Source organism: Alosa sapidissima, chromosome 10, assembly GCF_018492685.1.
Source record: "Alosa sapidissima isolate fAloSap1 chromosome 10, fAloSap1.pri, whole genome shotgun sequence".
NCBI lineage: Eukaryota > Metazoa > Chordata > Actinopteri > Clupeiformes > Clupeidae > Alosa > Alosa sapidissima.
This window is the reverse complement of record NC_055966.1, coordinates 2,162,879-2,182,194: the sequence shown is the minus strand read 5'-3', so window position 1 is coordinate 2,182,194 and position 19,316 is coordinate 2,162,879. Positions and strand designations below refer to the sequence as shown.

The 19,316-nt window shown below is 41.5% G+C and overlaps 1 protein-coding gene across 2 annotated transcripts in view; it reads right to left on the bottom strand.

The window, feature by feature from the left end:
* Positions 1-2,499: 2,499 nt before the first annotated feature.
* The window catches only part of aplp1 (amyloid beta (A4) precursor-like protein 1), a 152,001-nt gene continuing 135,184 nt past the window's right edge, over positions 2,500-19,316 (bottom strand). For both annotated transcript variants that reach the window (XM_042107504.1, XM_042107505.1), the window contains exons 14-16: positions 10,784-10,849; positions 9,954-10,097; positions 2,500-4,428 (exon numbers count right to left, since the gene is read on the bottom strand). In XM_042107504.1, coding sequence (XP_041963438.1) covers positions 4,330-4,428; positions 9,954-10,097; positions 10,784-10,849 — 309 coding nt within the window. In that variant the 3' untranslated portion in view covers positions 2,500-4,329. The remainder of the gene's footprint in view (positions 4,429-9,953; positions 10,098-10,783; positions 10,850-19,316) is intronic.

Below are 19,316 nucleotides of genomic sequence, written 5' to 3'. Positions count from 1 at the left end.
TTTTACAGAAATAGCCATGATTCCCCATTCAAAAAAGGAAAACTTTACTTAATTGTTAGTCTATATCCAAAGCAGTTATTAACTTTTTGTGAATGACGCTATTTTCTGTGTCTTCTTTATTCCACCATGAGTTCTTTGGGGGAGAAACGTATCTTGAATTACTTACCTTGCTTGTCATAGTTGCTCCTACTCATCCTGGATTGGCATTAGTGAAAGGAGTTGAGCTAGAATGACCAGACAATGCTATGTCAAGCCTCGCTCTATCACTCATCTTGGATTTCTTAATTCTGCCTTTGTGAAATACCCCAGGATCAGGCAGACAAATAAATAATTTTAGCTTGCCAACATAGCATGATCCCTACTGTTGGCAAGCTTATTTTGCAGCTATATGTGCAACAACAGACACATTGTTGTCTACCAAAAAAGCTGCCATCTTTGCCCATATAAGAAGAGTTGGATACTTTTTTTTACTATTTTTCCTATGGGAAAATAACATGGGGATTTTTAAAAATTGCGCCTGTTAAACTTTCATCTGAAATGTCATCTGTCATCTGACTTCGAGTGGGTTTTATGATCCTTGGTACGTTAAGACGGCGAACTTTGATTTTTGCTACATGGGAGCTAACCAAAGCTAACTTGCAGTGCAAGTTGCACCAAGTTCAGATTCTAAAATCCATGTTTTTTTTAACTCTGGTGCTTAAAGGACTATTGATAGATATAGGCAGAAATTAGTCAATTCAGTTAAATTTATTCATATAGCAAATTTAACAAGAGAAGTTGACCCAAAGTAATTTACAAGTTAAAACAAATTATTTAAAAATAGTACAGTAGGCCTACAATATATGAATAAAATGAAAAACCCCTAGGCTTAGGTTACATACACGTCAAAATAAAAAAAAAAATTAAAAGCAAAACAAATATATAAGCAGTAAATAAATAAAGCAAATGAATACGCAGTCAGGAAGGTAAACAGAGGCACCTAAATATGAAACATATTTCATAGTTTTATGTTAGATTCTTCAAAGCAGCCTCCGTTAGCCTTTATGACAGCTTTGCATACTATTGGCATCATCCTAACCAATGTCATGAGATAGTCACCCGGAATGCTTTTTGATGAAAATGAGCAAAACAAAACAAGTGCACGGAAGGAAACTCCTTCAGGACCATTCCAGGGGCCTGTTGCACAAAAGCAGAATTAAGACATCCGGGATAAGTTACTGAGCTGCGCTCAATGAATCCAAAACAAGAGCGTACAGGCTTAATTGGTTGCACAACGAGCAAGCCAGGATGAGCAGACACAGATTCATCAAGCCAGGTGAAACCTATCCTGGATAAGTGCGCGCTCACGGCTCCCTCAAATAGACCCCGCCACCGATCACAGATTCACCGATTCACCATGGCAACTAGAGCGGCTTCATTGCTTCTTCTACGGTGTGAAGTAGGTAGATAGCCTTCTCACAAAAGCAACAAACAGCAACACCTCTGTTAAGGAGAATATTGCAACTAGTTCCGCGACCACCACGCGTGAAATGGTTAGGCACTCCCGTGACGTCACATTGTCGCATGACAGGTCGGGAATGGCGAGTATGTAAAAGTTAATTAATGATCACAAACGTTTAAATAATGACAGTGGGTCTAGGTATATGTGATAACAATGTGTAGTGGGCAGTGGAATAACTATTGGTTTCCGTTTGTGGTGACTGCTGACTGAGATAAGGGATGAGATTAAATAGATCCTGGAACTTAGCCTGGTCTGGAGCAGGCTAGCTCCACAGAATAAATCGCCATGGTGATTTATACCATAACATATCCTGTTGCCCCCTATCCCACTTTTGTGCAACTGGATCACGAATAAATTGAGCCAGGATATCCAAGATATCCCGGCTTAATCCCTTATCCTAGTTTTGTGCAATAGGCCCCAGGTGTCTAACTTAAGCTTATTAAGAGAATGCCAAGAGTGTGTCATCACAGCAAGTTGGCTGCTTTGAACAGTCAAAGTTTTTATGATAAGTGGTGTGGTGTTGAAGATGCCCTACTTACATATTGTAAAAAGGTCAGATCTACACATAGCACTAGAGACATACTTGTGTGATGAACTATTTCCACTTTAGATTAGGGTCTGCAGAAGGATTTATATTTTACATAATTTCTTCATACATTCACAAATAATTTTAAAACACAATATTGCCTAGATTCCCCCTTAGCTTTGTACAGGCACAGCAATCAGTGTCACTGGTGCAGAGTCAAGACAGCCCCTTACCCACAAACACTTGTGTTCAATGAAGGACACATTAATAAATGATTCGTGAGTACTACATTTTGCATCTTTTTTCATTTAAATTACATCAAATTATGTGAATCATTATTTATCTATTAATCATTATTTACTAATAATTTCTTAATGGCAATTTCATGATGGACTAAAGGTTTAGAAATGACGTTTTATACATTTTAACACAGCCTTTCTTAATAATTCTCAAATACATATAAATGTTTGTCTGGGACTCGTGCTTTCACACATCAGTAAGGTATTTCCAAAACATTAATCACTGCCTGATAAGTACTATGTTGCATATGGTATCTGAAATTGGGCTGGAGAGCAGGTAGATCATATCTAGTGCTGGCAACATGAGGGTAGCCTAAACTTACTGGGCATAATCCATTACTGACACTGATCACCACAAGGCAAGAGCAGCCAATGACCATCAAAGGAGGTAGGCCTGAGGTCCATTTCAAACCAAGCCCAGGGATTGGCATATTAATATGCAAGTATAACAGGCTACAATCAAAAAGTCTGAATATAGGTATTCAAATAAAATAAAATAAAATTGCATTCCTAAGAACATATAACAGAGTATTCAACCAAACCATAGTATATTCCAATTTCAAAGCAGCACAGATCTACCTGCCTGACAGACATCTGGAAAGGGGAAATGCTGTTCCTTTTCTCTTCACACATACTGTATTTTGAGTGATTGTGGCTAAACAACATAATTTGTTCACTGCACTTAAACAAATGTCAGTGGCTTGTCTATTATGTTGCTTTACATACTTCTGATATTCAATGCATACATTTACTTGATTACATGTTTAGGTCACTGGTAAAGTTTCCTCTGATCCCCCCAGGTAGCTATTGTTTCTGCAAGAAACACTCCACAGTAGGATGGTATACCACCACACCTATGTCAGCTAAACCTCCCTGTAGGTCCTTTGAATCATGAGGGGTATGCTTTACTTTTCAGCTCAGCAGACACACAATTCTAATGTAAAAGGTAATGCTTACGATAACTTTTTAAAACCTTCTGCTGCTTTATCAAATAGTTTCATTCATACCCTGTCAGTTGCTTACAGACTTTGTTGAATGTCACAAAAGTACAGACTTTGCTGAAAGTCACACATTTATGATCACAAAATCATGTGCTGATGCATTTTCAATTACAATTCTTGCCCTGCCTTGAGTGTTAACAGTTCAAAGGACTGACAGTGCGTTTACACGCTTCCAACGCTTGCCAGTGGGTTTTCCCGATGTTCGGAGGGGTGGATGCATTGAAGTGAGATTGACGGGTCAACATCCAGTCACCGCTGTTAGCTGGCAGTGGAGGGTAGTTAGCTTGCTAACTTGCTTTGTTAGTTGGCTCACAGTTGGATAATTTCATACACGTTTTGGGGTTACAGTAGTGGTTTTTTACAGTGTCTATTTCTCGGCAACTTATTAAAAAGAAAATTGAAGCATAAAAAGCCAAACAATATTACATTTATCTGCAAATAATAAATGGTACAAATACCATCTACTGAACTCTGTGTGCGCCATCATGGTTAATGTTTAGAGCAGTATTTGCTCATTTGCATAACTGCAATTTATTATTATTATTATTATTATTATTATTATTATTATTAGTAGTAGTAGTAGTATCAGTAGTTGTAGTTGTAATGAGTTGTTACACTATACACTAATGCTGCTAAATATCATACATAAACATTTCAACAAAGCACCTGTATTGCAATTTTGAAAAGGCAGATGTTCAACTTGCCAACTTTTTTTGCCCATAGTATTTGCCCTCAGCTTAGTAGGTGCATACTTTTAGATATTTTACTCAGGAATATCATTGCTTTAACTGAATCTTTGCAAATATCAGTTAATATATCAATATATCAGTCGATATATAAATTTCCATATAGTACAATATAAATTAAGCAAACAGTTAAATGGAAGATTTAAAAAAACAAAATAATCACGTGATGTTTAAATCGTCACTGGAACTGACCAATGACCAATGATTTATATCGGGCGGGGGTGGGGGGACGACAATGTACTGAGTAACTGAGTAATCAGTTAATTTGTTCAAAGAATTTGTAGGTGGGATTTTCATAGCCATGGTTTTGCATCTTGTCAAGTTGCCTTTCCTCTGGGGTGAGCATGGGGTCAACCTGCATGGAGAGACAAAATTAAGAATTCCAATAAGAAATGCAGAATCTATTAGCAACAGCAGCTATTCAGTCCAAAATCAGCCCAAAATTATAATCAGCCCAAGCTCTATGAAAGTGACAAGACAAAACTAAGATATAGAGCAGTGATGTGTACTACTTATACAGTTGTGCTCAAAAAAATAGCAGTGCCTTTAGAAAAATGAGTAAATGTCAAAATTCTTCAAACAAATTGTACTTTCATGAACACAGATGCATTGGGGACACAGTACATTCTATTCCAAAGCAAAACAATTGGGCAAAGTCATCAAAACTTAAATAATAATAACGATATTTCATAGAAAGTCAGAAATGCCATGTTCAAAGAAATAGCAGCGTTGCCATCTTTCCTTGGAAACTCAAAAATGTACTGTACAAACTAAGAAATTCTTGATAAGTGAACTTGGCTGAGTATCCTAAACTAATATTTTGTTGCAAAACCACGGTTTCTGATAACTGCTTCACATCTGTGGTGCATGGAGTCAACCAACTTCTGGCATCGTTCAACAGGTATTGCAGCCCAGGTTAATTGTACTGTATTCCACAATTCCTCTTTGTTTCTTGGTTTTGCCTCATGCACTGCACTTTTTATGTCAGCCCACAAGTTTTCTATGGGATTAAGGTCCGGAGATTGTGCTGGCCACTCCATCAGTTGAATCCTGTTCATATGGAACCATGCTTTTGCTCGCTTGCTGGTGTGTTTCGGGTCATTATCTTGTTGAAAGGTCCACCTCAAAGGCATTTCCTCTTCAGCATGACCTCTTCCAGTATGTCAGACGCCCTGCAAACACCGAATTCAAGCCACAGTACTCAGTGAAGGCAATTAAGCATGGTGGTGCAAGCATCATGATATGGGGATGTTTCTCCTACTACGGTGTTAGTCCTATTTACCGCATACCAGGGATCATGGATCAGTTCGAGTACATCAGGATACTGGAAGAGGTCATGCTGCCATATGCTGAAGAGGAAATTTCTGATCCATGATCCCTGGTATGCGGTAAATAGGACTAACACCGTAGTAGGAGAAACATCCCCATATCATGATGCTTGCACCACCATGCTTAATTGTCTTCACTGAGTACTGTGGCTTGAATTCGGTGTTTGCAGGGCGTCTGACATACTGGAAGAGGTCATGCTGAAGAGGAAATGCCTTTGAGGTGGACCTTTCAACAAGATAATGACCCGAAACACACCAGCAAGCGAGCAAAAGCATGGTTCCATATGAACAGGATTCAACTGATGGAGTGGCCAGCACAATCCCCGGACCTTAATCCCATAGAAAACTTGTGGGCTGACATAAAAAGTGCAGTGCATGAGGCAAAACCAAGAAACAAAGAGGAATTGTGGAATACAGTACAATTAACCTGGGCTGCAATACCTGTTGAACGATGCCAGAAGTTGGTTGACTCCATGCACCACAGATGTGAAGCAGTTATCAGAAACCGTGGTTTTGCAACAAAATATTAGTTTAGGATACTCAGCCAAGTTCACTTATCAAGAATTTCTTAGTTTGTACAGTACATTTTTGAGTTTCCAAGGAAAGATGGCAACGCTGCTATTTCTTTGAACATGGCATTTCTGACTTTCTATGAAATATCATTATTATTATTATGACCGCCGCGCAGCGAAGTACACGAAACTTGGTGGGCATGTAACCCCACATGGATAGCATGGAACCATCGGTTTTCGTTTTGATCTGTAGCCCCCCCGCTGTACTGGACCCCCCCGAAAGGAGGGTAGGGCAGACACAGTTTTCTGTGAATATCTTGAGAACCGTAGGGCCTAGGATGACCAATTTTTTCCGTATGTTTGCCTCCAGGGGTCATGTTAACCCATTCCATGTGTACACATGTGCATAAACAGATACACACGCACACACATACATTTACAGTAATCATATGTATGACACATACTCACACAGTAGACATATGTACGCATGCATGCACATGCACAAACACACATACGCAGGCAAACACACAAGCACGCACATACACACACACACACCCACACACATAAACATAAACTTGTACACGCACACATGCACACAATTCAAGAATTTTTCCCGTCATCTACTTCCTGAATTGTTGGTCAACGATACCCGGGACACCGAACCACCGGGGTACATGAAATTTGGTGGGTATGTAGCCCCACTAGACTTTTACGGAAAAGTCGTTACCACCCCCCCCCCCCCCCCCCCCCCGCTGGGCCCCCCGAACCGCAAAAACAAACAGTTTTTCCTAAATAACTACCTGAACCGTGGCACTGAGGATGAAGAATCTTTTATGGTATGTTGGTCTCAAGGGCCCACATCAACCTGGCCCATAATCACTCATTTGTGATTTGCACCCCCCTCCCCCCCCCCCGGTAAAAAATGAAAATGCAATATTATTCTGCTTTAATCGCCCCTATCTTCAGTTAAGATGTTCAGAACTGCACCAAATTTTATGTGTATGATTGACCTGGCATTCTCTGGGGGTATGCCAAGTTTCGTAGAATTTCATCCATGGGGGGGTCTAAAAAAATTAGGTTATGTGTACATTTAGTGACTGTACACTCATTGGCCTGTAGATGGCGGTGCACACATATACACATGCACACACACACAGGCACCCACATACTATCGGTATTAGAACGGCCGATACATAATTACAAATTCAGTAGGATTAAAAGAAAGCCAAAATAAATATTCGTCATCATCATCATGGCTGCATTTTCAGTATTGGCGATACGTAGTCGTTTGTCCACTAGATGGCGCATCGTTGCAGTGAGACGTAATTTTGTTGGAAGTTAAAAGTGGGTTGGAAAAACAATGGACGCTTCCTACAAGGACTGTAATTTACCACAGCGAACATCTAATAAGGATAGGACAATGTTCACATGAAGTGTAATTCCCATTTCTTCTTGAAGCCGAAATAAATCTGAGGATGTTTATCGGACATGCTTGGTTTTTACTGCAGGTATGTTAATCTTGTAATATCAAGTGATGGAGGCCAATTTGATTGATTGCATTTGTAGAAAACTATAAATGCGGTTATACCAAGCAAATGTATAGCAGCACTGTTTGTATCTTTCGACTGTCATTTATTGCACGTGCTACAAAATCATTCTGTGCAATGGAAGATTTACCAACATTACACCGGTCTGATACAGTTTTGCCTATACATGCATGAGACTGAGACGCCTGTTTATTTTGTTTTAAGTGCGTGCAGGGTGTGAGAGGGGAATCGATGTGCTTTGATTCCAGCTTGGTAGTTGTAGTCTGTGAAATTAAAAAGCACGTGTGTGTGAAGTATCCAAACAATGACACCTTCATTTCATTATGGCTGCTTTAGCAACACACCTTAAGCTACTGTGTAGTGGGTCCCATTTAGAAGTGGCTACTTCATTCGCGCTTTCCTTGACTCATGGAGCTGCGTGAATGTTATTACAACTTTGCCACGATATGGCAGTTTAAGTCCGCTTGATACTGTAAGGCGTAAGCCATTGGTTTCCAAAGGAGATTTTATTTGTGTCGCCAGCATAGCCTATTGACAATTTATGTTGTAAATAGGCCTACCTTATAATCCTACCTGTAGCTTAGGGAAGCTAACAGCTTTCTAGTAGGATCTAGTTTGTTAGTTACAGTTTTGTCATAACTCCCTGATGCATTTTTGCATTTAGAATAGCCAGAGCGTGTATATCTCAATCGGAAAATTAAACTATATCGGGTGCCTATGGACTAGGCTGGGTGAACCCAGCCTGATCTGCCCGCTATTTATTTTTTGATTTCTTAAAAGATTGAGCTTGGTCTGATGAAAGCCAGACTAGCCATGGACCTCAGTTACACAATGCAAGGGAACATGAATCAGCCTATATTTGCACAAACAATAACGGACAAAAGCTCTTCAACTTTGGCCCGTTAAAATGTGTATGAACAGTCTAGCGACGCATTTCATCAAGGCCCATTTGGACATGTCAGTTATTTGCACCACTGGTTAGATGTAAAACAGCATTTCGTTTCAGACTACTGTTACTTAATTTGTGCATTAACAATAACGTTTCAGACTACTGTTACTTAATTTGTGCATTGACAATAAAGTATTACATGAACTAAAGAAGAAGAAACATTCACAAAAAATCCATCCATCCAAAAATGACCTTTGTTTTTGATAGCTGTTGAAAACGGCATGGAACTGACAGAGATGTTTTTGTTTATAAATACATAAAAAATAAATAAATAAATAACATTATGCTGATACCTTTTGCTTTTCCCAAATACAATGTAGCCTACAGGTGTAAGTGACCTTTCATCAATCCAGTTGCAATGGATGAACTGTGATGAACTGCCCTACTTGTGATTGATTAGAGATTTTAAAGGTTTTATAACAATGCTACATCTTCTTTGGCTATTCTACAATCTATTCACCTTTTCAGCACCAGTAGGCTACTTTCTGTGCAGCCGCACACACACACTTAGGCATGCCAAACAAGCATACAAAAGTTTCAAGAGTGGGGGATGGAGTAAAATATGGAGACAAATTGAAGTGTGATTTATTTTCGCGGAACGGATGTACAGGACTGAGCGGCGGTCATATTTTGTACCGCTATGCGGTACATCTAGTTTAAGTTTTGATGACTTTGCCCAATTGTTTTGCTTTGGAATAGAATGTACTGTGTCCCCAATGCATCTGTGTTCATGAAAGTACAATTTGTTTGAAGAATTTTGACATTTACTCTTTTTCTAAAGGCACTGCTATTTTTTTGAGCACAACTGTAACACTAAAATAGTACAATTATATATATTATATTAAGCAGTGAATAACTCCTAAATCCTAATTTGGATGAAGTGGCCCCTTGAGGGAAATAGCCAAACTATTTACCCTTACTATGGGGTAAAGCCTCGGTCTTTTTCTATTTCCTTAATTTAAGGCCGGACCGGGGCTGTGGCCCAGACGGCCTCACATCGGCCCTGGAGTAAGGCAGGGCCTAATCCGGGCAGAACCGAGGACTTCAGGAATGGAATACAACGCAACAATAAAACCGGAGAAATTTAAAAACAGACCGGTAGCATATGTTTAGGGGTTGCCCAGCAAGTGACTTTGTTTATTAAGTGATCTACAGATATATAAAAACTTATAAAAAAATATATAAAACAAAAGAATTAAGGATACAGCTTCTTACAATGGTATGACTTGTTTAATTGTCCTTGTAATTAATTTGATGTACGCATGGACTCTTAACATGTACCTTTCCACTCAACATCACACTCAACATCTTTCAAGTTGGGCCATATTTTTTGACTGTTTTTGGCTTCTCAGTAGTAGACCAATTTTATTCATTTATGTACATAGTCAAAATTTAGACCCAAATACAATCTAAATATAGGACCCAGGCTGAAAAATTCAGGACTTCATCTTACCACACTTAAACTTGAGTGGAATTGTTTGAGGGAAAACAGTGGACTAACACTAATAATGCTAGTGGAGTCATGATATCAGTGACATTCTCACCTCTATAATACCATGGCTGATTGTACCATAGGGCTTTCGGCGCACTAGCAAAAGGCTAATAACCATGACCATAGCAATGGCTACAGCAATCACCAGCAGTCCCACCATAGCTCCACGGTTAAATGTCTCCAGTGCATCAGGTTGCTGGGGTGGAAATAGGGATAGAAAATGGTAATTTCAGAGAATAAAACATTGGTCAACTAATTAATTTCCTGTTATTCAATGTTCTTCATTAATATTAAATAAAAATGCAACTCATCTGAGTCGTCTTCATTTTCAAAAGAATAGTTTGCTTGTCATTGATAGCTAATACTGACCTAACAGTAAATCATGACTTAATCATGTCAGTCTGGCTCTGCCCACTTAATGTTTTTGATCACACCTTCACCGCTTGCTTTATCATGCCACAGTGCACATGCAGTCCCATTATCGCCAAGAGATATCATCACAAAAATGATAAACACTGACAGTCACTTATAGTTAAAACAGATATAGTCGCACTCGCTGACACCAATGTTTGGAACTTTTGCGCTGTATATGGCTCAGGTAAGCACAGGTGTTCCCTGTACAGTAGGCATAGAAGTGGAATAAGGTTACAACAGCTGAAAAGGTTAACTTTTCATCACACAATTCCTGTTCTTGCAACCTTTTTGAGTTGAATGAGTTAGCAGGCTAAAATGGGAACATATGTTGAGATAATGCCCCAGCAATTAAAAATACACAGTAATAACAAGATTATGTTGTTAATTGCATAACATTTAAACAATTTTAGATGCCAATGTAGACTATATCAGCGACTGTTGAAACAAGAATAACTGGATAAAACTTACCAGCTCATCCCTCTGGATCCCAAAAGATTTGTACAACACTTGCTTCACTTCAACAGAGGTGTTTATCTACAAGACATTGTTTGCATTAGTGTTAGCTTACAACATGGGCGTAGATTTAGGGTGGGACGCTATGGACTAGTCACAGTCAATATTTTGAGATGACAAAATTGTCCCCACCAATATTTTAGCGAAGTCCTTTATGCAGTAAACAAATTCAAGTCATTTGATTGGCTGAAACCGAAGGGGGTTTATCTGACACGCACAACAGTGTCAAAGCATAGCCTAGGCCTACTTCACTTTGTGGTGACATTGGCTGAAAAGCGAGCGAATGTGTCCGTATAGACTAAGTTATCAGGGATGTTTACCAATATATAACCCAAAAAAGGCCAGTGCAAAACATTTTAATATTCCCTTTACCCTTCAGCATGCACATTTTGCCCCTTTTTGTGCTTTGTAGATCAGCTATGCCACCAAAGAAGAAAAGGAACATTCAAAGCTTTTTCATCATGCATAGTCTAAGTAGGCAGAGTAACTAGCCATACAAACTGGCAATTGGTGACCAGGCTTTCAAATGCGGATTTTACTGTGGAAAATAGCATTAACTGTTAGGATATTACCCAGGATATCGTCACAGCTAAACCTAGCTTCTGTAATCTTTCAACCAATGTTAGGAGTCATGTTGAATAGGGGTGTGCAGCACGGACAGTCGCATATAGCACAGAATAGAAGTCACCATGTCACTGACTGTTAATTGGGCTACCAATATTGCAGTCGCAGTAAACAATGGATCCGAGACATTTTCCTGTTCCTGTTTCTTGTAGCAAACATGATGAATTTAATCCACATATCCTAACAATGGAAACCACTAGCCTAAAACCGTGAGACTGAAAGCTAATTGCATTCACGTTCTTCTTAAAGTGACAAAAAGAAAAGTGTAGCCTAATAATTTAAATATCAATATAATGTATTCAAATCACTAAATATGTTTAGCTATTAGTAATTATGCAGATCATACTATAAATCATTAACAATATATAAAGTGAATTCCAAAATATGAAATAGAAACTTATGACAACCATCACTTTTGTGTGTGTGTGTGTGTGTGTGTGTGTGTGTGTGTGTGTGTGTGTGTGTGTGTGGAGGGTCAATGAAATTGTGAATTATCACATAATATTCAATATTACTGATGGTGTCAAGGTGGTGGGGGCCCCCAAATCAAAATCACATTTTAAAAAATCGCAAAAGTATCAAAATCAAAATTCTTCACTTGGTACTGGTATTGAAACAATAATGTTGGTATCATGACAACAGGAGTTGGGGGATGTTTCCCCACCAAAGCTGAGACCAAACCTAAGCCCTTGGCTTACAATACAAAGCTTGATTGTCTTTGATTTTAAACACACATTTAGTGCGCAATTCTCCCAATGCATTGACTAATGCATTTCTCATCCACCACCCACATTGCTTAAATACCAAATACACTGTTGCACCCATCTGTGCGCCTATGGGTGAGTTGGTCTGAAAATGCAGTGGGTTCAGGTGCATTGTTAGCACATAACCATCCTGAGGCAGCGGTAAACAGTTACACAACTGATTGACATAAAACTGGTCCAAAGTCAATGGTGCAGTATTTCAGTTATTTTAGGGGTGCCTTATCAATATGCACCTAAGAAGGTGGGTGCACAGTATGCATACTCTGCTTGTTACATACACTGGGATGAAAAATTAGAGTTTTACAGTTATAGTTGACACTGCCACATTACATTTTGTGTTGATGCAATGTGAGAAACTCAACTTTATCGTTCTCACTACCTCATTCGCGTTGCCCTGCAAGCGCAGACACAAGAGAAAGAGACTAATTTGTTCGCACACACACGCACACACTCCGTCCCCACTGCGTCCCTCTTTGAATGTAAAATGTTTTGTGTGTGGTGTTAAGTGTTGTTGCATGTTCTGTGGGCTTTGTGTTATACAAGAGATGTACAGGGGGTTTTATTGTTGGTGTCGGGTGTTTGCCGCCGGTTTGGCGTTCGTTCATGCAGCAAACCAATCGTTTGGTTTGCCGCGATTTCGCTCATTCATTCATTCACTCATTACAACGTCATTACCAACTTCATTCTTGTCAATAACAATTCCATAGTGTGGTACCCACTAGCTTGTCTTCCATTTGCCATGTTATATCGTCTGTATAGTGCCCATAATCTGGTTAACGCATACATCTACTCACAACACTTCCTGACGCTCCGACCTCTGTCACTGTCCCATTGCGAAAGCGCACTCCGCGCCGGGACAGGTCATATTAAACATTCTGCAGGGGTAGGGAGCAGAGCATTATGCTACAGGGGTGTGTAGGATATTCTTTTGGTTGTTTTGTTTCTTTATGCCTTGTGGTTAGGTATGTATTTATAACAGACATATGTTTTGTTCATTATATACTTTTCTGTTGTTTTCTATATCCTTGTTATGTTGATTTATGTTATGTATTAGTGAGCCCTATTCTGAGTACTTCCCTAGCTCAATGGTGTGCCTCAATTATCCCCATTTGACAGTAATAGCTGGGGCTATTTAATGGGGTAGCTCAGTTCCCAAAGTGTGCATAGTAGGTGAAGGACTCTCCTGTTGTGAGGCAGAGTAAGTGAAGTATGCTGATACTTTGGACTGTGCATTGTTTGTGCTATTTTTGGTTTGTTTTTGGTAGGGGAAAGTATTTTGTTTATTAGTGTTGCTATTTTTGAATATGGTGAAAAATAAATAATTGGAATTAACAGAAGCTACAGCCACCTCTCCTGCAAGTGCCTTTTTCTCCATTTCCACTTAACTCACAATCCAACACGTGGGTTGACCGCCCGGTCGCTCACATTTGGTGGCAGCGGTGGAATTGTGACGCCTCCTGACAAACTGGAGAGGAGAAGTGGAAAGAGAGGTGGAAAGCGAGGACGAAGTGGAAAGCAAGATGGAGGAGCGCTAGTGGGTGAGGTGCCAGAAGGGACGGACATGGCCGGGCTGTATGCGCTGCTGCAGAAAACGCTGAAGTCTCAGGAGCGTGAGTTCTTTAAGCAGGAGCAGCGCTGGTGAAGCGTACAGGTCCAGTTGAACCAGCTCCGGGATGACGTTGATGAAAATCGTCAGCCACCAACACTTCCACCAGCACTGCCGCCTGCCCAGCCACCCCCAGCATCCGCAGTGCCGTCAGCACCATCCCCAGCCCAGTCACAAGCGCTGCCAGTGCAGCCACAAGCACCACCCGTTCAGCCGCCCGTCCAACCACCAGTGCAGCCCACGAATCCAACGGCTCTAGTGGCGTGGTCACGTGCTGCTGTTCCCAGGTATGAAGAAGGAGAAGATATAGAGCAGTATCTTCACTTTTGAGCGGCTAGCTGCAGTCTACCATTGGCCGGGGAAGACTGGGCAGTGTATCTAGTGCCGTATCTCAGTGGCAAGGCGCGTAGTGCATACGTGGCTATGGATTTTAATGACTCTATGGATTATGGAAAAGTGAAGGAGGCAATTCTGGAAAAATATGAAATTAATTAAGAGATCTACAGGAGAAGATTCCGGGAGCCAGACTTCAGACATGGAGAATCTCCAAAATAACTCCACCACCGACTAAAGGATCTGTTCTGGAAATGGATTAGACCTGAGGAGAAGACGGTCGAAGACATTGGGGAAGTTCTCATCCTTGAGCAGTTCCTGCGTACCCTGTCACCGGAGGTCAGAGTATGGGTTAAGGAACACAACCCGCAGACAGGCCAGGTTGCAGCAGAGCTGGTAGAGAACTTTGTTGCGGCTCGTAGAGGTTCGAAAAACTTTCGCTGTGGCACAACTCCCAGAACCTTGGCCTGGGGTAAGTCAGATGGGTTTGGTGGTAGTAGTGGTCCCAGTCCTAGTGAGCGTAGAATTGGTGAGAGAAGCTCTTACCAACCCCCTAGGCATGCTACTATCCCCAAGGAATGCCCTGCAGAAAGGATTGTTTGTCACTATTGTGGACAAGATGGGCACATTAAACCAGACTGCCCTGCTAGAAAGCCCAAAGGAGCTAGTCACTGTTGTCTCCCTGGGTCTGAAGAGCAAGGGGTTATGGGTAGACTACAAACTGTCCCTGTGTTAGTGGGTGGGAAGTTAGCCAGCGCCCTGATAGATACAGGAAGCTCCCAGACTTTACTTCAACCCCACCTAGTGGACAGACAAGATCATGTAGCTGGGAAAAAACTGAAAGTGATCTGTGTTAATGGAGACAAGCATGAACACCCAGTGGCCAAGGTGTATATAGAGGTGCAAGGACTGGTTTATCGGTTGACTGTTGGTATTGTTGAGCGCCTCAGTCATCCTGTTGTCCTAGGGCAAGATATTTTGGTCCTGCCTGAGTTAGTGCAGTCCAATAAGCCCGTTAATGTGGTTATCACCAGGTCCCAGGCAAAATCTCAGGGAAGAGACTCCTTAGAGCACAATGTGATCGATCCCCTGAGAGAGCTGCCCTTTTTCCAAAATGAGGTCATTCCCCAAATTAAGTCAAAGGCTACAAAGAGCCGTAAGCAGAGAAGACGAGAGAAATTAGTGGGAGCACTCCAGAGAATGCAGAATGGGGAGGGCACGCCACTAGGGGGAGGAGCTGGGGAAGACATAGCCGGTGACATGGAGAAGTTGCAGAAGCAGGACCCTACATTGCAGGAAGCCCTCAGCAAGGTTAGCAGTGTAGATGGGGTGTTAACTGGGGTTTCAGCCACTTTGTCTGGAGAGAGCTACATTTTGAGAAAAGGCTTGCTGTATCACCAACCCAAGGGGAAAAAAGGCAGAGCAGCTAGTAGTACCCAAGATGTTAAGAGACCGTGTGCTTTCCCTCGGCCATAGTATCCCCTGGGCAGGGCATCTCAGCACAACAAAAACCTTTGAGAGAGTTGCTGCAAGGTTTTATTGGCCAGGGATGTACAAAGAAGTGCAGGAGTATTGCAAGTCTTGCACTGTGTGTCAGCTCACCAGCAAAAGGAAGACCAGTCCATTTCAACTTCAGCCACTCCCTATCATTGAGGTTCCCTTTGCAAGAATAGGGATGTATATTGTTGGGCCTTTAGAGAGGACGCAGAATGGCCACAGATACATCCTGGTAGTCTTTGACTATGCTACCCGTTACCCAGAGGCTTTTCCCCTACACAAAGTAACCGCCACAGCCATATCACAAGCTCTGCTTCAGCTGTTTTCCAGAGTAGGAATAGCCCAAGAAATCTTAACAGACCAGGGTACAGCCTTTCTGTCCAAACAGTTGAAGCAGGTCTATAGTTTACTTGGTATCAAGGGGATCAGGACCACACCATATCACCCACAAACTGATGGCCTGGTTGAACGTTACAACCAGACTCTGAAGGGTATGATCAGGAAGTATGTGGCTTCCAACGGAAAAGCTTCCATATTTGCTTTTTGCGTATGGGTACCATACCCCAATCCTCTACGGGCTTCTCACCGTTTGAACTTTTGTATGGAAGACCGGTGAGGGGGCCCCTGGATTTGTTGAAAGAGGCCTGGGAGGGACCAAAAGCTCCAGAGACCAACAGCGTTCTCTCTCATGTCCTGCAAATGAGAGAGAAAATGGAGGAAATGTCAGAACTGGTCCAGAGTAACCTTGAACAGGTGCAGCGTTGCCAGAAAATCTGGTATGATCGGACAGCCAGACAAAGAACCTTTCATACGGGGCAGAAAGTCCTTCTACTCTTACCCACCTCTGAGAACAAGCTGTTGGCCCAGTGGCAGAGGCCATTCACGATAAGCCGCAAGGTGGGACCTGCGACCTATGAGATCGACGTGCCGGGCAGGAGGAAGTCCCAGCGGGTCTTCCATGTTAACCTGCTAAAGGAATGGAAGGGGGCTCTGTGTCAGGATCCAGTGTTACAGAGCCCGGACTTCGACAAACTGTTCACGGCCCAGACTGATGCTTCTGGCGTTGGACTAGGGGCAGTCTTGCTCCAAGGAGAGGGGACTGACCAGAGGCCTGTGGCTTATATTAGCCGCAAGCTATTCCCCAGAGAGACTGACCAAGATGTGCAGCTATTGAGCTGGAATGCCTAGCCATCAAATGGGCTCTTGATACCTTTAGGTATTACTTGCTAGGCAGAGATTTTCTGTTAGAGACTGACCACTGCGCTCTTCAGTGGCTTGGGCGTATGAAGGACTCAAATGCAAGGATAACCAGGTGGTTTCTTGCTTTGCAGCCATATCGGTTCCAGGTACATTATCCTACTGGGAAACAAAACGTGGTCGCAGACTTTTTGTCTCGCCACCCTGGTGGTGAAACTTCAGAGGGGACGGGAAATGTGAGAAACTGAACTTTATCGTTCTCATTACCTCATTCGCGTTGCCCTGCAAGCGCAGACACAAGAGAGAGACTCATTTGTTCGCACACACACGCACACACTCCCCCACTGCATCCCTCTTTGAATGTAAAATGTTTTGTGTGTGGTGTTAAGTGTTGTTGCATGTTCTGTGGGCTTTGTGTTATACAAGAGATGTACAGGGGGTTTTATTGTTGGTGTTGGGTGTTTGCCGCCGGTTTGGCGTTCGTTCACGCAGCAAACCAATTGTTTGGTTTGCCGCGATTTCGCTCATTCATTCATTCACTCATTACAACGTCATTACCAACTTCATTCTTGTCAATAACAATTACATAGTGTGGTACCCACTAGCTTGTCTTGCATTTGCCATGTTATATCGTCTGTATAGTGCCCATAATCTGGTTATTAAACGCATACATCTACTCACAACACTTCCTGACGCTCCGACCTCTGTCACTGTCCCATTGCGGAAGCGCACTCCGCGCCGGGACAGGTCATATTAAAGGGTAGGGAGCAGAGCATTATGCTACAGGGGTGTTTAGGATATTCTTTTGGTTGTTTTGTTTCTTTATGCTTTGTGGTTAGGTACGTATTTATAACAGACATGTTTTGTTCATCATATACTTTTCTGTTGTTTTCTATATCCTTGTTATGTTGATTTATGTTATGTATTAGTGAGCCCTTTTCTGAGTACTTCCCTAGCTCAGTGGTGTGCCTCAATTATCCCCATTTGACAGTAATAGCTGGGGCTATTTAATGGGGTAGCTCAGTTCCCAAAGTGTGCGTAGTAGGTGAAGGACTCTCCTGTTGTGAGGCAGAGTAAGTGAAGTATGCTGATACTTTGGACTGTGCATTGTTTGTGCTATTTTTGGTTTGTTTTTGGTAGGGGAAAGTATTTTGTTTATTAGTGTTGCTATTTTTGAATATGGTGAAAAATAAATAATTGGAATTAATAGAAGCTACAGCCACCTCTCCTACAAGTGCCTTTTTCTCCATTTCCACTTAACTCACAATCCAACACGTGGGTTGACCGCCCTGACGCTCACAATGCAGTTGCATTACACTGCGTTCCAAATTATAATGCAAATGACGTTTTTCTTCGATTTTCCTAAATAGTCGATGCAAATGACAGTCAGTATAATTTTCAAGTCATCAACCGTTACAGTATAATGCACATTTTATTGAACAAACCTCCAAATTATTATCCACAACAGAGTTTCAAGACATTTTATAGGTTGTAAAGAACTAAAAATGGTAATTTGTTGTAATTTGCAGCATTAGGAGCTCATATAAATGAAATCAAAAGTTATTTCAATCAAAAACATCTTAACAGGCCAAGTTACATGTTAACATAGGACCCCTTCATTGATATCCCCTTCACAATTGATTGATCGCAAGCCCCGTCCATCGAACGCAGATGAGCCAATGGCAGTTCAGTAGCTCCACGCAGGCGGACACACTCCGGCAGTCACATTGGGAGCAGCTGATTTTTGTCCGGTTTTATGGGATTTTACAGTGATGTGAATTGAAAAGGATGGCCAAATGACATGTATGGGATTAAGGCAACACCTATACACAGAATAATGGCTTTCAATCTTGATTATGCTTTCTGTAAATATGTTAAATTAGATTAAATTCTATCCTCCCAACTCTCCCCTATCATCACACTCACTTCCCATCTAAGTTTGTCACCCAACAAAACTATAACAAAGATATGATTTTCTATACATGTGTTCCCATGTCATACTGGAGTCTTTTGACAGATTCTAAATGAAATCAGGTCTGTGGCTCTCCAAAAGAGCCTCTTGGGATGTAACTTTTACAGACAGACTTACAGCTAGAACCCAGAGGTTTTCTTTGCAGCATGCTGGTGCATTGTCATGCATAAAGATGAATTTGCTACAGAAGGCACGGTTCTTCTTTTTGTACCACGGAAGAAAGTGGTCAGTCAGAAACTCTACATACTTTGCCGAGGTCATTTTCACACCGTCAGGGACCCTACAGGGGCCAACCATCCATTACTCCATCCATCTGGACCATCTAGGGTTGCACGGCACTCATCCGTGAACAAAACTGTTTGAAAATTAGTCTTCATGTATTCCTGAGCCCACTGCAACCGTTTCTGCTTGTGAGCATTGTTTAGGGGTGGTCGAATAATAGGTTTATGCAAACTTCTTGAGGATCCTACAACTTGAGGTTCGCTGGACTCCAGA